General features: G+C 37.2%; 1 protein-coding gene across 1 annotated transcript in view; it reads right to left on the minus strand.

The window, feature by feature from the left end:
- The window catches only part of LOC122795920 (microtubule-associated serine/threonine-protein kinase 4-like), an 809,687-nt gene that overhangs the window by 481,775 nt on the left and 304,027 nt on the right, over positions 1-23,885 (minus strand). The window contains exons 6-7 of the mRNA XM_044064403.1: positions 22,976-23,051; positions 20,188-20,397 (exon numbers count right to left, since the gene is read on the minus strand). Coding sequence (XP_043920338.1) covers positions 20,188-20,397; positions 22,976-23,051 — 286 coding nt within the window. The remainder of the gene's footprint in view (positions 1-20,187; positions 20,398-22,975; positions 23,052-23,885) is intronic.

Below are 23,885 nucleotides of genomic sequence, written 5' to 3' on the forward strand. Positions count from 1 at the left end.
GGAAACAAGCTTAGATTTTTTTTTTCTTCTGTTTCCCAGATGCTCTCTTTGTACACAGTAGGAGTGCCTGAAATCAGAATATGATCTCACTGCACTCAGTTGAGTAAGCAAATGAGATGGGCCCAGAAAGAGTATCCAAACACAAATTTACAAGAGGGGCGGCAGTTTCAAGGCCACTAAAATTAACACCAAAACCAAAACCAAAACCAAAACAAAAACAGGGAGGGTGGGTGGGACTAACTGAAGAGCAGAGTCAAAACTTCCAGTTCAGTTAATATATATTCCTGCAACACAGTTAAATCAATTTAAATACTGTATTCTTTGAAAAAAAGTGCAGATAAAGGTACTTAAATTCTCTTATACGTCCAGTTGAATACAGCTAGATCTGTCTGTAATGAAAGACTATAAATTAATCTTAAATATTTAGATTTATTTGTGGCAGCTCTTTTTATGAACTTTGTGTACAGTGAAATTTAGTCTCTGGGTGTTAACTGTTCTTAGCTAAGTGACTAAACTGTAATTTTGATGTTCAGATAGGAGACTGAAATTAAAGATACTGATGAGGAAATATGATCAGACTGGTTGCTTGATTGGTTATTACTTGGAAAAGCTCAAGCGGGCAAAACTTAAGGCTTTCTTAGACATTATTACATGATTTCAGTCATGGCATTGCTTTGTGTTGTACTGTAAGCATTTTTTTGCTTCATGTCCTACAAAGGATTTCAGATCCAAGTGGGAAGGCTATGTTTAGGACCAGTGGAGTACTGGAATGTACGCAGGAGTTACCAAAAGTCGCTGAACTTTTTTTTTTTTTGTTTGTTTATTAAACAAGAAGCATATTTATTAAATTATCACTTATGACAAACAATCATACATTTCTATGAATGAAAATCCCAATTCCAGTTATTTTACCTCTGTAACTATATTCACTATGTGTAGCACAGTTGGTTTAGACTTTGATTTCCATTTCTTAGTAATTGCTTTTTTGGCAGCCACCATAAGTAGACTCACTATGTCTAGGCAATTCTGATTCTGTTATAATTGCTCAAAAAAAGAATTTCCTTAGTCATACCAATTTGCTCACCCAGTATTTCTGATGGACTAGTCTGCAGGCAATTTTTAATGTCTGCCAGCTTAATACACTACACTGAACCTAAATGCATTCCTTGTAGGAGAATAAGGAATGTCTTACACATCTAGCGCAGGTGTCTCTGCTAGAATACAGCCGGGCAGCTGTCTGTAAGGTTCACCACAATTTAAAACATTTCTGTTCATAGTCTACAGCTCCAGCGGCTATGCTTTTCAGCCGTACTGCTCTACGGCAAAGTGCTGCTGCAGCCATTTGGGTTCAGCAGTGTAGCTTGCAGGGAAATGTCTTGCGAGCTACACGCCGGAACCCCATTTTTTATCTCATCTCCTCCTATCCTGTCAGTAATTGAGCCTCATCTACCTCTAAACCCTAGCATATTTAATGCTTTCATAGATATTTCCTTTTGTACCTTTTCTTGATTTCTGTATTTCTCTGTTTTATTCAGACTTTCATAACATTTTCAAAATATTTCTTGTACCTCTATAGGATCTTATCTTCCTTATTATACGCTCCCTAAACTTGGCGACAGCCCTTTCTACTTTCTGTTGCCTGAGTCACTGTGCTAAAAGCGTTTGTGCTTTGGATTTATCAAAAAACAGTTGCTTAACAGCAATCTTTCTAAACTCATGCATAGTATTGAGATAATCCTTTATTTTCTATTTAGCATTCTGCAATTGTTCCTCCTCCTCTTGCTCTGTGAGACCCCCCCCCCTATTCTGCAGTACATTAACCTTTGTCAGTACCTCTAAATAATTCTTGCTCCTTAACCATCTCTCTCTCTCTCTCTCATTCATTTCCACCCTATTTTTAAACGCCACTTTAATTTTATTCCACTCCCTAGCTATATTTTCAGAAGAAATTTATATATTCTCTAATGTCTTGTCCAAGAACTCTAATAACTCCCAAATAATTTCCACTACCCATTCCTTAAAATCTTCTCTGTTCAAAAGATATGTGGGAAAGTGCCAGTGTCTCATTTTTATTTCATTACCGTGCTTTTTTATTTTACTTATTATTTGCACATGCTCTGAAATATTTATTGGATGTGTATCAAAACTTTCAATTAAATGCACATGTTCCTGTGAAATATATGTTCTGTCTAGTCTAGACCATTTTTTGTATCTTTAGGAATAATATATAAATTCACTCTAAACTCCTACTACTGAATTCACATCTTCCATGCCAAATATTCATAAATGTATTCAAAAATCTACCTTCCTTTGTTATTTTTTTCTTTTTGGGCCTACCACAAACATCTTCATTGCTGAAAATAAAATTCCAGTACCCACCTATAAGTAAATTTCCCTGCTGAAAGCTGATTATTTCTCCCAGAATTTTCTTAAAGGAGAATCGTGTCCACAAACTGAAAAAAAAAAAACATGTTTATTTTATGAAATATTGATGTTTCCTACATTTTAAGACTACTTTTTTTACTACTTTGCCAAAGGATGGTTGGAGACACTCCCTATTGAAACATCAAATAAATTGTTGTCATTGCTCATGGATATATGCATAAAAGTTTTGTATCTTAACTTTTTATATTGTAAGAAACTTCTCTGTGTGGAAGATTTTCAGTCCATATATTTCTAGTTAATCACTGTATATTAATCAGATCAGACAATAGTAGTAGAAGTAACGTAAACTCGTCAAGTCAAAAAGTAATAATAGAAAATATATAATTCTACAGCATTACTAAGTATTCGAAAGTAATCCAAGCAAGGCAGGCAGTCTGTTTCCAGTCGAAAATCCTTTATTAAGTACACAGACAAGCGATCCAAGTAAAACAAAAATAGAGTAATAATTTCCTCACAAGCTTTCTAAATATATATATACTTTTTATCAGGCATGGGAGTGGTTTATTGTGCTGTAAAACAAAGTGTTATTGGTACACATGTTAAATTCACCCATCAGTGTGACATTCGAGCTGGTCCTGCCCTACCTAGTAGCTGTCATAATAATATATAGCCCTAATGTACTTTAATGGCACATCTTACTTAACCAAATTATTAAGTCTGTGATTTTATACAAGGCAATATACTACATGGCTGGAAATATATCAACCTAAATCACAGACTTAATAATTTGGTTAAATAAGATGTACCATTAAAGTACATTAGGGCTATATATTATTATGACAGCTACTAGATAGGGCAGGACCAGCTCGAATGTCACACTGATGGGGGAAGGGATGTGAATTTAACATGTGTACCAATAACACTTTGTTTTACAGCACAATAAACCACTCCCATGCCTGATAAAAAGTATATATATATTTAGAAAGTTTGTGAGGAAATTATTACTCTATTTTTGTTTTACTTGGATCGCTTGTCTGTGTACTTAATAAAGGATTTTCGACTGGAAACAGACTGCCTGCCTTGCTTGGATTACTTTCGAATACTTAGTAATGCTGTAGAATTATATATTTTCTATTATTACTTTTTGACTTGACGAGTTTACGTTCGCTACTTCTACTACTATTGTCTGATCTGATTAATATACAGTGATTAACTAGAAATATATGGACTGAAAATCTTCCACACAGAGAAGTTTCTTACACTGTTTTGTTTTTAGACCCACTACACTTTAGTGGGTTGTTTTGAGACTTCGGGGATACCACGGAGATTACTTGTGTTTTAACTTTTTATATTCTGATGAAGTTCCAGTAAGGGACAAAAGTACTTAATATAAATGAAAACATTTTTTTTTGTTTTGTTTTTATGTGTTTGTACCAAATAAAACAGTTTCTGCTCGTGACCATCTGCCTTGGATTTCTTTTGGTTTTGTATCCTCTTAGATTTTGTGTTTTATTTTTGGACTCTATAAACTTTTTTTCATATTTTTAAATGTAAATCCAGAGTATGCATCTTGATTTTTTAGTCTCTCTCCAGGTATCCCACAATGCAGTGTTTGGCTTTAAAATATTACATCATAGCTCCTGTCAATGCATTGACTTTACATAGGTTTTCACATACAGCCTCTGCTTTCTTTTAGTCAGTCAAGTTTAATTCGCATTTCTTGCTTTTCAATGACTACTAAAAGGCATAATTGCACACAAGAGCATTTCTCAGCACATGAACTTTGTCTCATACAATCTATCAATCACAGCAGTAAACAGCTCAAATTTGCCACTTTGACAGATATGAAAGGGAGGTGTTTAGGGGGAGTGGAGATGAGTTTAAGTACTACAACTCTACTATAAAAAAGAATGAAAATTGTCCACTTTAGAAAGAAAAAGAAGTAACAGACACTGCGAATACTCCTAGACATTGAAAGAAATAAGTATTATCAGATTATCTCCATGAAGACATGAGAACCAGATACACAGCTGCTCCTGCAAGCACTCATTTATTGCTAGACAATGTTCTTTTTTATTTGCCTTCTCTTAAAATGTGTTACTAGATCAAGCGAAGGGCCTTAATACAATGATTCCCCTATGCAAGGGTGAAAAAAGCACATCAGTTTTTATTGTATCTTGCTCTTTTCACCAGACTTTTCTTCTTTTTTTTACATTGCAGTGCCTACATTTCTTAATACTCAACAAGGAGAAAGAAAGGAGGAAGAATAAAAAAATAGGGGCACCTGTTTAGTTCAGTATCCCCATTAGATTTGGAAATAACTGAGAAAACATTATAGCATGCAGATTATATCATGCATTACAAAAACACTATTATTAAGCACAACATTTTGTTTTGCTTACAGTTAACTCATTACGTCCTCTTCCCCTCCAAAATGCTCCTACAAACATTAATGGCATGAGGCACGACATATGCTTTAGAGTCCCCTACAAGTTTAACAAAGTCAAAAAAGTCCAATATTTCCAAGTTTTCTTGTTCTGTCATGCTTTACAAATAAAATTAATGCATTTTAATACCACATTTGTCAATTTCGGAGTTGCTAGTTTTACTCCTGTTGATCTCCATCTCCCAAATTCAGACTCTGCTTTATTTCCAATGTACTCCCAGTTCTTCTAGTCAACTCTTGTGCTTTTTTATGTCTTTCAATGCATTTTCCATTGAAACACTGGAAAAAGTTTCACTGGTACAGTCTCTCTCTGTGATCTTTATACCAGAAGTAAAAGAAGTAGAATCTCCTTTGGTTTTATAACTCACATTTTTATTGGACAAACTTTTCTATTTTCTCCTTAGCATGGTCTGCATTAAAAAAATTATTTTGTCCCTCCAGGAAAGAATATTCTAAAAATAGCTCAGTACAGCAGCTTGAATCTCATGCCTGCTTCTCAACATTCCCTGATTAGTGGAATAAATTTACTCCTTTTCCGCCTGGTTTACAGTGAGTAATAATTTTCCGCAAATATTCTACTGCCTCCACATTTTAGTACTTTGTCCTTCTCCCCTAGTTTTGTCAGAATCAGCTCCTTCTGCTGGCAGAACTGCATCTTTACTATTAAAGGTCTAGGTTACTTTGTCATGGCCAGGTTTGGAGGATACATGTCATGCACCCTTTCAATTACAACTCCTGCTGTGGAATAACAGTCCAGTTGCTTATTTGTGCTTTAATAAAATTAATACAGTATGTTCTTCCAACTTCTCTGGTACAGCAAAAAATCTCAGGATTTCTGCATGTGTTCTGTCCTCTAATTCTATTATTTTTTTAAACATTTCTTCTTGGGCAGTCTCGTGTTCAGCCAGCCTTTTCATTCTGACCTCTGACTTTTGCAGTTTTAGCACTTAATCTGAATATCTTTTTAAAGCTTCCTCTATTTTCTAACCTTTTATTTGAGTTAGTATACTCATTCAGAATTTCATTTATTTTAATCAGCTCTGAGTACATCTGCCTTATTGTTTTCCTCTAGGTTACCTGAAGTCATGTCTTGCACTGCTTTTTGCTGAACAGCTGCAGAACTCTTCCCAGTCAGTTTTTTCCTCAACTTTTGTGACTGATTTTCTTTCAGGTTCTCTGAATTTCTTTTTTGCCATCATCCACGCAGTGCACTTACTAGCCAATTACTGAAATTTACCCAGAAATATGAGTTTACTGGCTCTCTCTTCTGAGTTTCTTTTTTCACACTGGGAGAGCTGAAATGAAGCTGTTACTTAATCTGCAGCCATTTGGGAAGTCCCTGTTGTTGAAATGCTTTTAAATTAAAAATTTTTCAACAAACCTCTCAAATGAAAATTATGTTTTGAAATGTGATCATCTTGAATAAAACTGGAAAAAATGAGCATGGTGGAGCTAACATTTCCTACATCTTCCAGCTTAATATATCAAATCATCGGGAAGGCTGCAGCATTTCATGGAATGCTATATTTAGTAGGAGATTCAGATCAAAGTTGGGGGTGCACAAAAGGTTTTCTTGCACTAGTTTATAATTTGACAGCTGCTACTCTGGATTCTGACTTGTGTTATTATGAACAAGTACCTTAATTGATATCTTGTATTACCCATATGATCCTCAAACTTCATTTTAAACACTGAAAGACAATTTGCATGCCTGATACATTTAGGTAATTCATTTTGCCGTCTTCCAAAATGTACATGGAACAGCAAACTCCTTCTCCCATCATTGTCAGAAATGTAACTGTTTACAAAATTGAGATTTTCACTACAGTCTGCTTCTAATGATAAGTAGCCATAAACCTGAAGCAGTCCAGGTGTCATAACCCTAAACCTTTAAATGTATTTCAATTATCAGGCCGAGCAGCATACTATTCTTGACATGTGACAAACAATAAGCAAATACACATCTCTGTTTTGGGGGACTGAGATCCCAGTCAATATCTTGCTTAAGTGACATTCACATGCCATTCAAAATAAAAGACAAAACCAGTCCAATGTCCCTTCCCAATCCTGTTCTCTCACAGAAGTTTTACAAAGGAAATCCTCTAAACTTAGTAGAAGCAAACGTATAGGTAAAGAACATCCAGGAATAAACCCAGGAATAAAAAAAAATAGTCTAAAATCTTGTATGAAAAGAGGCATGTCACAACAAGAAAAGTAAACAGGAAATTAAATCTGCTGCCTAATATTCTGTAATAACAACAGCTATAGCAGGTATGCCACAACAAACCCATCCCATATTCTTTTGGGTTGCTTCAGCCACTGTGTCCAACAACAGAACAAGTTCCAAACAGTTATATGGTCTATGGCTATACAGACCAAGTAACTCCCAGTCTTCCTAATTGTCACACCCACAAGCATACTCAGAAAATATGGAAAGTAAGAACACAGAGAATTTTTGTATGAAGGACCATATAAGCAATTGATATACACTCTACAGGGGATACCTGCTATGGTCTGTGGAGTTACACTCAAGCTGTAATGCTTTAAATAGGTGGACTCTGGATCATGGTGTGACATCAGTTATCAGGTACTGAAACATCCCTGAAATATCTTATAAATGTTTCAAGTTCACTGTGTGTAAACCACAATATGAGAGAGACTGTTTCTTCACAAGTCCTGTCTCACTTTCCAAAATAAAAGGATAACTAATGAAGCACATTAGTCCACAATGAAAATTTGTAATTAATTATACAATACCTGCCCATTTTGCTGAACAGTATTTTGCTGGACCAAGAAGAAGGTGAGACAGTGACCAGACTATGCTCAGCAAAGGTGTAGATGGAATGCAGTGGACATGCCTCCTCTAAGGAGGCAATTCCAGATGCAAATGGTGGGACTGAATGATTTTTGTGGAAGAGGTCACCTGCAGCAACTAAACATTGCTGCTGTGGCAAAGCTGTTTTTTGTAGATGTTAGAAAAATGTGTATTTGAATATATGAGAAATGCTAGTTTAAAAGCAAAGTAGTATATAATGCATTTTATTCTATTAATCATATAGTAGAGAGGATTAATTCATGTTTAAATGTAAAGTAGTTTTGAAACTGCAGTGTGGCTTGAAGCAAAGCTGACCTTCGACCCTGGCAGATGCCAGCTTAGCAAGTTTTAATGTTTATGCTTTTCACAAGTGATTATCTGCTGGGTCAGGAAATTAAATGTGTGAAATAATGAAATCTTCTGCTCTTTCCTGCTGGGATGATTTGGCCTTGTATATGTATTACTGAGATAGCATGCAGCTGTGTGAGAAAGTGTAACAGAGAACAAAGATATGTATTAAAAGACTGAATCTGCTATTGTATTCGAACCGATATGAAACCTTGAAGAAGTAACTTTACAGAGAGACATTATGTCTGACCAGGTGGATAGCAAGGCCGTATTGTAACCAGAGGAAAACTTTTTTAAAATATACAGCATCAGCAGATTTAATGAATAGAGGACTGTAAGCTAAAGTGATGTAGATGTCCTGTGACATACCACGTCAGTAAGGTGGGCACAGCTTGAATGTTAAACCTATATAAAATTGTGTGCTTCCTGTTTCATGTCAGACAAAATTCTGTACTTGTACGTTTTTTGCCTCCTGGTGTACACTAGTAAACTTTTGAATCTGAACCTCCTGTGTATTGAATTCTTGATTTTATTTACCAGTTTGGTCCTTCGGACCGGAAATTCCCTCGGACAGCTGCAGATCAGAGTCTACCGGTGGTCGAATACTGCGCAGGAGAAGTTACCGAAATGGTTCTTCTTGGGTGAAAAGACCTCCAACTGAATTGTCGTTTAAAGAGACTGGCCACTTTCTGATCTGTGGCCGAAGAGCGGACATTGGACAGTTCAATACCGGAGGCTCAGGTAGGAAGAATTTACCTTTTTTCTGTTTTAGATCAGGGACAAAAGGAAGTACTGTATATTTGGTCATAGATCAGGGTAATAGAATAAGGTAGGCAATTATTCTAGATAAACTGTGAACAGGAACTGAGAATTTGATATCACGTGATAAAAAAAGGGTTACATAACATTTTCTTTGCCATGGGTAATCAGTGCACTAAAACATTGTGAGATCCGCCCCTAACCGAAGACGCAAAATACATGCAATCACAACGTTCCGATAACGTTAGGTATTATACGAAATGGGTTAACAAATATGAATTTGATGGTAAACTAGATAAAACTTCACTAGTTAAACTCCTTAAACAGCTTAAATCTGATGCGGGAGGTCAGGCAAAAAAACAACGCCGATTAGGCATTCCTCAGGCACACAGGTGGATTGAGGAAGTAAATCGTAGAGAACAGAAGCTAAAAAATTCAAAAACATTGTTTTTAGACAAAGAAGATAATAATTTGGTAATAGCGACAGCTCCTCCTCCTCCTCCCTTGCCCCCTCCCTTACCCTTTTCAGGATATGAAGTGAGTGGACAGGCTGGTCCGCCTCCGCGTTATCCTGAAGTTTCAGCAAGACCACAACCATTTGTTAGAGATCCTATTGAAACTAGGTCCCAAACACGTAAAACACATAGGGACACAGAATCATATCAAATAGAGAGAAATCTACAGGATGAGAGTGAGGAAGAAATATGCCCAATTATAGAAGTTCCAAATCCTCAGGCAGGACAGGAAGGGCAAAACCCAACACTCTTAGTATATAGACCATGGACACCGGAGGATATCTGGAAGGCTACTGAGGGAATCCCCCATCCGAAAGTTAATTTTACGAAATTTTTAGAAGATTTACAAGGCATGAGGTTGAGTTACCACTTGAATGGGTAAGAAGTAGAAAAAGTAGTAAGACAAGTTATAGGTCCAGATTGGCACATGATTTGTGGCACCTGGAATCCTCGGAATGCAGAGCTTAGACCACTCCCACATAGTGACGCAGAGTTAGACAACAGAGTGAAATGTCTAACAGACCGAATCTCTGAGAAATGGAAACCTAGAGCAGACTGGACTTGCATTAATCAATGCATACAACAGGAAAATGAGACAATAGATGGGTACTATGCTAGATTATTAGAATGTTTTAATAATCATAGTGGTATGTCGGTTCCTGAGAACCAAACGAATGATTCCCCGTATGAACAACAATTGAAAAATGCATTTTTGAAAGGTTGCATTGCACCTATTAGTAGCTTCATTACGAAGCATATGATAGACCATCGAACAAGGAGGCTACAAGCCTTACTTGAATATGCTAGACATGCTGAAAGACATTTTAATAGTAAAAAGAAAAATAAGGCACAAGTCTTCACTGCTGAAGATGGAGCTGAAGTATTTGTATTACAATCAGGTAAAAAGGGCAAGAAGAATGCCCAGGGAAACAAACAGTCTGACAAACGATCAGAAGATTTTGAAGAGAGAAAAAAGAGAGGTGAATGCTTCAAGTGCGGGAAAAAGGGACATCTAGCAAGGGATTGTAAGAAAAACAAAAAGGTAATTACAGAAGATAAGGGAGATGAAGACTGACTATATGATAGTGAAGATGCATCATGTGAAAGTCAGAAATCATCAGGAAAAGTTAATAAACAGAATGTAAATGTGATAGAAGGAGTAGAGGAAGTGCAAGTAGATATGGAGGATGAAGACAGTGAAATTTTGGACTTAGCATTATTGAGTTTAGAGCTCTACTTAGCAGATACGAAACCAGAAGTTACACTTCTGGTGGAGGGAAGGGAAGTCAAACTCCTGTGTGACTCAGGAGCATCACGGACTTTGATAAACCCCTCCAAGTTACCAGAACATTCTGAATCACCTGATTATATACTAGTGAAAGCAGCAGACGGACAGCTATATAGGGAACCGCTTTCCCATGATATAGCGATAACTGACCCTGTTTCAGGTATGACCCAGAGAAGTAAAATTGTTGTTTCTGCAAAGTGCCCAGTGAACCTATTGGGCAGGGACCTTATGCAGATATTTGGCATAGCAGTAGTTCCAACTGTACAAGGTATGGAGGCACAGAGACAAATGGATACCTTTGTAGTGCGATCGGAGGGTGAAACTTTTTACTGGTACAGCCAGGACCTAGTCACGACTGGTCCAGGGGCAGTAACAGAGGAACTGATGAATGTAGCCATCAGTAAAGCCCCCTCCCTTGACACTGATCGACAGCATTTGTTACACTGTACTCTATACTACTGTACTACACCAGGACCTGATAGAGAGTATGAGCAAGAATTGTTCCGAAATCGAGCAACTAGATTAGTATTGCGTACTTTGTACTGGAATACTGAGGGGAACAGTGTAGTTAGCTGTTCATTACCTCATGAATTCCTTGCATTATTTAAATCAAATCGGTTACCACATGTCAGCTTGACAAAGAACAAAAGTGTAAAATGGGAAGACTTAGGAGAAAAAGTAACAAGATGGGAGAAACAGACTGATTTAGAACTATCAGAACAAGGGATACAAAAACAAAAACTGAATTGGTTGACACAGACACATCCAGCTGTGCACTTGCAATCTAGCGAGGACAGCTGATTAGCGTTCTTATTAGAAGAAGAAGAAAAGGCTTTATGTGAAATTCCAACAACTCTTTGGTCAACAGGCAAGTCAGATGTAGGACTTATTCGAACAGCAGGACCAGTTACAATAACCCCAAAGTCAGCTTTTAGACCACAGAAAAGACAATACCCTTTGAGAAAGGATGCAGAAATAGGAATTAAGCCTATAATAGCAGCATTACTCAAAGAAGGAGCACTGATAGAATCTCCTGATTCACCATGTAATACACCCCTATTTCCTGTTAAAAAAGCAAATGGGGAATGGCGGATGGTACAAGATTTACAAGCTGTAAATAATGCAGTAATACCTAGAGCACCTACCATGCCAGACCCACATACTTTGTTAAACGATTTAGAACCACAACAGAAGTATTTCTCTGTGGTAGATATCAGCAATGCTTTCTTTTCAATACCTATACATCCTGATAGTCAATATTGGTTTGCATTTACATTTCGGGATAAAAGGTATATGTATACTCGACTACCACAGGGATATTGTGAGAGCCCAACAATATTTGCACAAGAAATGGCTAGCAATCTGGCAGGGTTTACCCCACTGGGAGGTAGTCAAATTTTACTTTATGTAGATGACATCTTGCTAGCAGCCCCCACCCAGCAACAGTGCAGGGAGGATACTGTAGCATTATTGAATTTTTTAGCAACACAAGGACACAAAGTGAACAAAAGTAAGTTACAACTTTGGAGAAAACAAGTTAGATACTTGGGATATGTAATATCCAATGAAGGTAGAATATTAGATGAGGAAAGAAAAACAGCGATCTTGCAAGCACCCAAACGAACAACCAAGAAGGAAATGATGTCTTTCTTGGGTACAACTAATTTTTGTCGGAGCTGGATACCAAATTATGCTTTGGAATCTGCTCCACTGACTGACTTGATATATAAGACACCAATGGCAGCACAAGATATCTTACAATGGACACCCGAAGCAGAAACGGCTTTCTGCAGGTTGAAGCAGTTGATAGCTTCTTCATTAGTTTTAGGACTTCCAAATTATCATAAATGATTCTTTCAGACCGTAGATTGTAAGCAAGGATATATGACGTCAGTATTGATGCAACAACATGGGGATAAGCAACGCCCCATAGCCTATTATTCATCACAGTTAGATCCAGTGGCGTGATTTTTGCCTAACTGTGTACAAGCAGTAGTTGCAGCTGCAATGGCAGTACAGGCTTCGGCCTCAGTCGTGTTATTCCACTCTCTCACGTTGAGAGTGCCTCATGCAGTTGCAATAATTTTACTGCAAGAAAAAGTGGCATACCTTTCGCCTGTTAGACACCTTTCGTGTATGACTATACTGCTGAGCCAACCTCATATGACAATTGAACGATGTACGACATTAAATCCATCAACATTACTTCCAACTCCTGCGGATGGCACACCACACAGCTGCCTGCAGGAAATTGAACAGTTAGCTTTACCTAGACAAGATCTCACAGATATGCCCTTGGATAATGCCGAGGTGACATATTACGTAGATGGCTCATGCAGAAGGGGTCCTACAGGGAAGAATCTGGTAGGGTATGCAGTAGTTACAGACACTGAAATTTTAGAAGCTCAATCCTTACCACACAACTTATCTGCACAAGCAGCAGAATTGATAGCCTTGACAAGGGCATGTACTTTAGCAAAAAACAAGTGTGTAAACATATATACTGATAGTCAGTATGCTTTTTCTACAGTACATGTATTTGCACAACAATGGAAAAATAAAGGAATGATAACATCTAGTGGAAAACCTATTAATCATGCACAATTTATTTTGGAATTATTAGAATCTATTCAGTTACCTATCAAAGTAGCTATTTGTAAATGTGTAGCTCATACGAAACAGCAGGATAAGAGCTGATGCAGCTGCAAAGCAAGCAGCCTCAGACTCCGAAACAGCAGGATAAGAGCTGATGCAGCTGCAAAGCAAGCAGCCTCAGAAATTTTACTTTTGAATGAGGAATTACAACCCTCTGAGATTTTAGATTTAGACATGTTAAAAACAATGTAGACGCTTACTACAAAAGCAGAAAAACAAAAATGGGTAAAATGAGGCGCAATTCTTGAGAATAGACTGTACATTTCCAAAGAGAGAAAACCGATATTGCCGTCTAATTTATTTAGATATGCAGCTTTGTTGAGCCATGGGCAGTGCCATGTCTCAAAAGGGGGGATGGTACAGTTAGTAAACCGAATATTCCAAACATATGGATTCACAAATTATACACAAAAATTTTGTGCAGCTTGTCATACTTGTAACAAGCACCATGCACAAGGGGCATTTAAAACCAAGCAAGGAAGTTTTCCTATACCACCATACCTGTTCCATACTATTTGTATGGATTTCATAGAATTGAATAAGTGTGAAGGGAAAACGTTTTGTTTAGTTATTGTAGACATGTTTTCTAAATGGGTAGAAGCTTTTCCAACCAAAAACCCAGATGCAGCAACAGTGGCGAAAGCCCTGATAAAGGAGATAATCCCTAGATTTGGCATTCCGGAAAGGATTTATAGTGACAATGGCACTCATTTCGTGAATCAGACAATCCAACAACTTGGGAGATTTTTTGGTATCTCTTTAAAGAACCATTGTGCCTACCACCCACAGTCAGCAGGACTGGTGGAAAGGTACAATGGTACCCTCAAAAATAAGCTTAGGAAGCTAGTAGAGGAGACCCAAAAGAATTGGATATACTGTCTGCCTTTGGCACTGCTGAGTATGAGAACGGTTCCAAATGTAAAGGGTTTGACTCCCTTTGAAATGGTTTTTGGGAGAGCATATTATGTGCCTCAGTGGAAAGCTCTCATGCCTGCAGAGCAAGAGGCTGACAGTTCATTAGCTAGTTATATGAGGAAACTGTTAACAAATAAATCTGTTTTGTAGTTTAACTCTTTTTCAGATACGGAACAGACCAGACCGGTGGAAGCAGTCTTGGCCCCTGGGACATTTGTGTGGCTGAAAGTGATGAAAAGGAAGAATTGGGCGAGTCCAAAGTGGGAGGGACCATACCAGGTTCTGTTGGCAATGCCTACTGCAGTTAGAGTGGCTGAGAGGACGTCCTGGGTTCATTTGACACATTGTAAACCGGTAAAGAACTTTCAACTTGATGAAAACCTTGTGACTGATATACAACCAGACCGAGATGGCCAAAAACAAAGCAAATAGAAATTTAGATCAACCCCAGAGATGTTACATAATCATTTTGTTGAGTGTACATTTATTGACTGTAATTGTGACAATTTTCCTCTTGTTGTGGTTTATCTTACACACAACCACACAAGTGAAAGTGGGAAGGCATGACGAAACGTCTATAGACTGGCATCCAAATTTTAACACATACCTAGCCATGAAACGTGTATATGCAGAGACTATGAACATTTCAAATTGCTGGGTTTGTACAGCTATACCAACAGCATATGGAGGACTGATAATGTCCGCTGTCCCTTTGGGGATAAATGAGACTTGGGAGAATTTACTCTTTGATACAGGAACTGTAAGATCACAGGACAAAATAGCTTTATTTTCACCTGTCACACAAAAAAGATTTGTATGTTTTTATAAAAATGATATCCTCCAGGTGGGCTGGAGCAATTGTCATATAACCATATCTTACCGATGTTATATTAAGAATAGTAATGGCAATACTTTTTGCAATACTAATTATGACTCATATTTGAACTCATTGAAAACAACCATGAATGACATTCGCAAAAATCCAGTTTTGTTTAAACAATTGTCAGTTATAGATCAGAAAATGTTTCATGCAGGGCTGATGCGTATTAGTACTAAAGTAGAAAACTGTTATTTTATTTGTGGGGAAAAAGGCATATAAATGGTTACCTGAGAATTGGTCCGGCAGTTGTTTTTTGGTTTATTTGGTTCCGGCAATAAGACATACTGCAGAATTACCTTTGGGTAAGATACGAAACGTGAGAGAAGCAGCTCGAAAACCTGAAGGTCCAGTTGAAAAACCTGTGAATCCAGTCGGAAAGATCGAAGCTGGCTGGAAAGATCATAATGCCATGAAAGACAAAAGCAAATCGACTCATATGGACTTGAGTGACAGTGTTATATCCTGGGCAGGAATATTCCCAGCCTATGGAGCAGTCAAATCGATCTGGGAACTGAGGAAGTTGTCGAAACTTCTCGAAGTAATGAGTAATGCAACTTTTTCTGCCCTAGAGCTGGTGACTGATGAACTGAATGCAATGAGAACTGTTGTGCTACAAAATCGAATGGCTCTTGACTTCACCCTAGCGGCGAGAGGTGGTACATGCGCGCTTATCAAAGAAGAATGCTGTGCGTACATACCAGATAACAGGCATGAAATTAATAACCACCTAGAGGTAATTCAGCAAGTATCAGCCATGACTGAACCAGGCCCAAACCCACTGACGGACTTTTTCCAGAATCTATTTGGGGGGTGGGGTTCCATCCTAATGAATATTCTGATTGCCATTTGTGTGGGTATACTCCTAATAGGAGCATGTGTTTGCTGTGGAATTCCCTGCATGAAAAGATTAATCAAAGATTTTATTGATGTATCTGTTACTGAAACTTTGTACCAAGATATTGAGATTGAAAGACTGATCTCAGATGACATTTTTTCTGAAGTATAGATTAAATGACTCACCTAGCTGAAAATCCTAAGTGGAAGAAGTTGGGAGATGAAATGACACTATGCATACTTCAAAATAGAATAAAAAGTATTAATAGGGGGGGAAATGTTAGAAAAATGTGTATTTGAATATATGAGAAATGCTAGTTTAAAAGCAAAGTAGTATATAATGCATTTTATTCTATTAATCATACAGTAGAGAGAATTAATTCATGTTTAAATGTAAAGTAGTTTTGAAACTGCAGTGTGGCTTGAAGCAAAGCTGACCTTCGACCCTGGCAGATGCCAGCTTAGCAAGTTTTAATGTTTATGCTTTTCACAAGTGATTATCTGCTGGGTCAGGAAATTAAATGTGTGAAATAATGAAATCTTCTGCTCTTTCCTGCTGGGATGATTTGGCCTTGTATATGTATTACTGAGATAGCACGCAGCTGTGTGAGAAAGTGTAACAGAGAACAAAGATATGTATTAAAAGACTGAATCTGCTATTGTATTCGAACTGATATGAAACCTTGAAGAAGTAACTTTACAGAGAGACATTATGTCTGACCAGGTGGATAGCAAGGCCGTATTGTAACAAGAGAAAAACTTTTTTAAAATGTACAGCATCAGCAGATTTAATGAATAGAGGACTGTAAGCTAAAGTGATGTAGATGCCCTGTGACATACCACGTCAGTAAGGTGGGCACAGCTTGAATGTCAAACCTATATAAAATTGTGTGCTTCCTGTTTCATGTCAGACAAAATTCTATACTTGTATGTTTTTTGCCTCCTGGTGTACACTAGTAAACTTTTGAATCTGAACCTCCTGTGTATTGAATTCTTGATTTTATTTAACAGTAGAGCATGACAAGCAAGCAGAATTGATGAAATCAGTTGACCTTATTAGTGTGTCTTACGTAATGCTTCTTCACTTGTGTAGAAACCAGAGACAACAATTCTAAATTGGCAAAATGGGATAGTGCTCTCCATTTTCAAAAATAGGACAGGTGGGAATGTTATAGTTATAGTGACAACACACATCTGAGCCTCTTTCATTTCATCTACACCAGGGTGCTGCACAGGAAATGATTCATGATGGTCAGGTCTCTAAGTCAAATAAGGATTTTCTTGTCATGGGACAGCAGGTGAGCTCTTTGGCCACAAAGGGATAATGGAGGGGTAAACAGGAGTTTGCCAGTATTATTTACTCTTTTTGTTTGGATCAGAAGAAAGCAAATGGTCATACATCTTGGAATGTCTTTTGGATACATCATCAATTCAGTCCCTATATTTTAATGAAAACGTTTTGTGTATATATTATCAGTTCAGTCTCTATATTCCATGAAAACGTTTTGTGTATATATTACACCTGTTAAGTCACTAATGTTGAGTTTTGTCTTCCTTCCTGTTCATCAGGTTTAAGAGGTACAGCGGAAGAATGGACAGTAACCAGTTTGGAGTCATGAGGGCAGGATCTTTGCTGCCTGCAGATGATTATGTCATCTTAGACTCAAGTGACTGTGATCTCTAGCACACACTGGAGCACCTTACTGATAAGTGTGAAGTGAGTGGGATAAAAATCAACACCTTCAAATCAAAGGACCTGTTGTCTCCTAAAAAAGAGTGGATTTCTTTCTGCTGGTGATACAAAAGAAGGTACCTTAGGTAGAAGAGTTTATGCATCTTATATGACATATACAACCACACTCTTCTTTACATGTGACAAACAAGTATGTATGAGTGAAGGGTGAATGGCATAGCAGCTTGGGGGACTGACCAATTGTTGGAAGCAGCAGTGACAATATTGCATGCTCTGTACTGAACTGTTGTACTGAAGTGAGAACATGGTCGGAGGATGAAGATTTCAGTTTACCAGTCAGGGTACTGTTTCATCCTTCACTGATGTCATGAGTTCTGGGTAGACAATGAACAGATGAGATCACGGGTATAAACAATAAAAATAAGGTTCCTCCGAAGGGTAGCTATACCTCTCAACTGTCTAGACTTTCGTAGAATGTCCAGATTTTTGCCTCATATTTTTGGTGTGTTCCACATACAATTCTGGTTTCCTGGCAAATCACAGGGAAATCACTGAGGATTGAAGTCAGAAAATAATGACAGACAGTTGAGTTTCAAACTTTATACCCTTCAGAAAAGCAGTGTTAATGTAAAATATATTATTCTATCAACTTTCTAAGTTTGTTAGAGCAATATTTAAAACATGTCCCTATTTTTGGGGCCATGTCCCCACTGTACATTTCTTTGTCCAGAATATTTGCTCTGAGAGGTTGAGAGAGCTATGAGGGTAGCACTGTTCACTCGTCCGATAGAATAAGGAGTCTGACAACCTGGAAGATCTGGTTGCTAGAATGACTTTCTTTGACTTCCTGGGAAGTTCAAATCTGAATACAACAATGCATTTCTAAGTGAAATATAAAACTTCATTTGTATGAGACGTGTCAGTCTTCCTTTCTTTCTCCTTTCCTTAAAACATTCCACTATATCAGAGTCAAGGGATGAATTATACAACTGGTGCTACAGCATCCAGTGAATTAGGCAAAAAAAAAAAATTTGTGAATATGAAGCTCCATTACTGAAGATGGATAACCTTTCTGTTTTCAGCCCTACCCTTCTCACAGCAAACACAAAAAAATACCATAACCCTAAATGCAGACCACAGAAATTTGTAAAGACTTGCCTTTTCAATTGCAGTGAAACTGTCCATGTTTGGAGTTTTTCTTGTAAGGCATGCTGCCCCATTTAAAAGTTATGGATTTCTAATTCACAGATTCTCAGACTAAAGAAATATACACTTAAAACACAACTCTGGTTCTTAATGAGCTAAAAAGAAGTTGTGACTCTATCCATGAAAACGCTATTTACTTTTCCGCAGAGCACATAACATTGGGTGCATTCTATCTTATGGTGCAAGCGAATAAATATAAAACTCCAATATGCAAAATACTCTTCCTTTTTTAAACAGTTATAGCAAGTTATTTCTACTAAGTAGCCTCTTAGGCCTTGTTAAAAAAATGTTCACTATTATTACCCTTTACATAAACAGTTTGTTCCCAGGAACTGTGGCTGACAATCTAGATTAAAATGGACACCACGAAAAAAAAAATTCAAAGCATCTGTCCTAACAGACAAACTCACTCCTGACTGGATAAAAAAACAGCATCAGGTCATCCATCCGACAAGGAAGTCAGCCACAAAGACCTCTCAGATGGCTGTCATATGACAGAAGAATAAGTAAGGACATGAGATCTACTAATCCTGCAACAATTTCCAAAATAAGGATTGGGAGGAAGTCTATTAATGATGCTCATCCAACAGCCTGCTGTCCTTAAAAGTAAAAAAATGGCCGACTAAAGAAGGAAGAGAAAAAAAATAATCACAAAAAAATTGTTTATTTATAATAGAAAGCTGTTAAAAATAAAAATACAAGGTTAAGATATAGTCACATGAAGAAACTAGAAACTACATTATGATAATTTGGTATACGTTTAGTACATAGGATTAAGACTATGGATTATTAATAAAATTTACTGTATAGTTCTGAGTTTTGATTCCCAAGATCTCCAATTGCCTTGTCTGTGACTCTGAGCAAGTCTTTTAAGCCAGAGAGTGTTTGTATGTCTCTCCTCAAAAAATATACTTGTACCAAATGGGTTTATCCAGTTAAGAAGCAAACAAAACACAGAGAACATAAAATGTATAAAATTAAAATAATGCCTGCAAATGAAAGCGTACATGGAGCAACAGTACTGGACGGTAATGAAACAAAGGTGGAGGCCTTCACAATGTTGGCATTTTCTACTTCATATCAAAAAATATTTTTGACATACTAAGGATGGAACTTATAACAGTACAATTCAGGGGCAATTTTATCTCTTTATAACTCGTACCAACTCAGGGTGAAAAACAGAAGACAAGTTTAGGTTTGTTTCTCCTATTGTTTACATTACATAAAAGTCAGTAACTTGGTCTGTGCACTAGTTAGGATCACACTGTTGCCACATTATATGATGACTCTACGTCTCTAACACTAAATCCCGTGTCTGGTCGGAATTTTTAATATGCAGCATTTTTTATCAGTTAAGCAACTCTCCTCGTTCAAAGCATCATTCAGCTTCATCTTCTTGTTATTTATACTTCGTAAAAAAATGAGAATGTTCGTAAGGTAATACATACCTCCTGTAACAATTTTTCCAGCTTCTCCTGTAATTCAAAGAAGTAGCGTGAAGTTATGAGGCCCTGGTGAGACTTATCTAGAGCATCTCGTGCCAATTCGATGATTTGATGGTGTGTGAAGCTGAGAACTCCATCTGCAAAGGGAAGAACGTTGTCAGGAGAGTAGTTTGTGATAATCTCCTGAAGTCGCTCTTCCATCTGAGCCGTGGCCTAATTAAGAAACAAGGGAAAAAAACAACAAATGTAAGTCTTCAATATGATATCAACAATAAATATACATTGGCATGATGAAAGGAAACAGCTGACTGAAATTAAAGTAAAATTGTATAAGCAAGGTATACAGGAAACATTCCAACCAGCAATCTTACTGTATGTTTTATTATATATGATAAACACCGGTGCAGAGCACGGAAGTTTTGCGCGACCTTATTCTTGCCATACCCTGGTCTAAGCACAGAAACTGACTTGTAATATGGGACTGGCCAGTTAAAAGAGGTCAGCCAAAGACTTGAGATATGATACTTGGGGAAAAAATAATTGCTTATTCTCTCTCTGCCTGGAGTGACAGTTCATGGGCAATACAATATAACAACAGAGGTACTATCAGGCCTAACCCTGTTCCATGGCAGTGACCTAGCTCAACATTTTAGAAACTGGGAAAATAAGGAATACTTCAATTTTTGACTAAGTCACGTGTCATTCTGTTACAGACAGGAGGCACAATTATTACAAGAAAAACAAAGGAAGATAAACTCAAAATTAAAACTTATTTTGTTTTCATCTGATGAACGCAAACATTTGTTAGTGTTTGTTATGCTTATCTGTGAAATAGTGAAGCTGTGTTAACAGCCTAGGTTAAATCCAACAGTGGCTTGCAGTGTTTGTTATGCTTATCTATGAAACACTGAAGCTGTGTTAATGGCCTAGGTTAAACCCAACAGTGGCTTGTAGTGCTTGTTATGCTTACCTGTGAAATAGTGAAGCTGTGTTAACGGCCTAGGTTAAATCCAACAGTGGCTTGTAGTGTTTGTTATGCTTATCTATGAAACACTGAAGCTGTGTTAATGGCCTAGGTTAAAACCAACAGTGGCTTGTACTGATACTGTTCTCATCTCAAGTTTGTAACAAACTTCAAGTCAAAAATGGGGAAAGGGAATTTCAAACAACAAATGCAACCTCCGAGAGCATTACTGTTAAATTCTGACTTAAGATTAGGAAATGTTACCATATTGTAAAAGCCACTGCATATAATTAGTCAGTTTTTTACTTGGTACAAATCATCATCACAATAATCTGAAACAAGTCAATTTATAACTACAAAGTTCCCAATGTCAGTATCAACATGCTTGTGGAATACCGAGGAATAAACGAGGTGGACAGATAACTAAAAGTAAGCAGCAAATCAGCGTATCATCTCTTAAATGCATACTACTGAATGCAAACTGCCAAACAGAATTTGGACATTTTTAAAATCAATCGGAAGTATTGTTTTACAATAGTTTTATAATAAGTGTTCAAAATTAAGATCCAAAAAATGTTATAACATGAAGAAGATGTACCTCACTAATTTCACACAGGGAACTAAACATACAATTTTCCCCACAACAGTAAGAAAACAGACAATCTTAGGCTGTGTAGAAGAGGTAAGCACTGTCAAAAGGTGATGGACATACCTGACAAATGATTTACACTGATTCCTTAAATCCTTAATAGCGGTTACGTTTGCTAATATAGCATGCGTAACAATGATAAAGGGCTAACTATGCAGTGGAATGTAGTACAGCAGATGACCAATTATTGGAAAGGAATGAATTTATTACAGCCATACTCTGTGTACTATTGTAAGGTCAGAGTTTTATTCAGGCATGTTTGCTATCAATTTGTGTGCCTTTTTTCTCAAATGTGTGCATGATATTTTTATATTGTGAAAAACATGAGTTTCTTCTGTTTGCTGTATTGTACACCAAATGGTTCATCGTTTTTAAATGCGACTGTGTGGGTAAATGCAAATTTATCAGTCACCTGTCTACATCAAACTGTGGCACTGGTTCTGTCTGGCTGCTTAACCATGGACCCGAATGATTCCTTGTATCTGGATGTGATTACGTATAAATATGGATTTTGCACGTGAAATGATTACAATAAACTGTGACACACTGCTGATACCATTTGTGTGAAACTAAGCCCAGGGAATATTTATGTGCATTCCAGGCCACAGTGAAGAGAAGCTCTATATTAAACAAGTAACCAGCATGGCAGATGATTGTATTCTCGCTACCATGAGTTTTACCTCTAAGCCAGGGGACCCACTCCTGCAATTATCTGGACAGGAAAAGGGCAATCATTTACATTACACTGACCATCTTAAAGCTGGGCAAATAGAATAAAATAAGAAAGTCATCAGTAGGACAAGGAAATAAAAATATGTGGAAAGATTGAACAAATGACTATGTAAATACAGTGAATAAGTAAAAGGATAGGGCCAGGTCACCTGATAAGTTAGGCCATGATTCCTTCTTTTCCCAGTAATCTGGCAAAAGAAAATCCCAGAAAGGGAAGGTTGGCTCAAAATTGTAGATGCTCTTCTGTTTTTTTTTTGTTTGTTTGTTTTTTTTTTTTTTATGTAGAATGGTAAACTACTAACAAGTCAAAAAGAAAATCACACAAGTTTGACATTCTAGTTTTCAGAGATTTTTATTATCATGTGCACGATAGACTTGTATTTCAACAATTTGTCATAATCGACATTTGCAGTTTGTTATGCCACTTGTCTCAAGTAATTTCTTACCTTGGGAAATCGCTCTTTGTAGACATGGTTCATCATAATAATCTCATGGTCGCAGCAGGCAGACGAACGTCCAGGACTGCAAGTGAGAGAAAACATTGCATCATTTTCCTTCAGCAACAAACAAGAAGCATGGTTCTCAAAAATCCTGCAATGTTGTTAACACTGCCAGATTCAAACAGACTGTAAAGATAAATAAATGTAAATGCACTGAACTACTGCAAGCAAAGATGCTCTTCATGAGCCTGCATAGCAAGGTATGTAAATGGAAGAAAAGTTAAGCAATATTTGGAAAGAAAGACATGGTGAGCTGAGTAACAGACAGTCCCGGCCTCTGCAACTACAACCAAAGGAAAATAAAGGCACGTACAATTCAACTAGGAATCATATATGGCAAGCAGAGTCTTTCTACATACTCAGTGTGGTATCAAAATGAATACATGTTCTTGTTTTCCACAAACTGCAAAATCTTTTGTTCAGCAAGGCCTTATGTACTGCAACTCCTGAAAGACTATACCCCTCAGAGATTATTAACACTGTTATTTGCTGAATGTTCTGCATGTAAATATTTCAGAAATACTGAATTCACACATTCTTTCAGCTTGTCAGTGTTGGTGCTCTGTTTCAGACAAGTGAAACCAAATGGGTAATAGACAACATTTAAAATACGCCATTAATATAGTAAAACAATAATGTTCTGTTGTTGGCATTTCATTGCATCTCTCTCCTTTTTACAGTAACTCTGCTGATGAGATTTAAATCACTACATATTCCCTTGGTTAAAGCATTAAAATGGCTGTTCTGTCAGAAACAGAATACATTACATTGACAGCATCTTGTTCTTAAGAGCAGACTTCCACAAAGAAAACTGCTGGATGAAATTCTAGTTACATTGAAGTGACAGCTTCACTCC

The sequence above is a fragment of the Protopterus annectens genome, chromosome 2.part2, assembly GCF_019279795.1.
Source record: "Protopterus annectens isolate FY-2018-M chromosome 2.part2, PAN1.0, whole genome shotgun sequence".
NCBI lineage: Eukaryota > Metazoa > Chordata > Ceratodontiformes > Protopteridae > Protopterus > Protopterus annectens.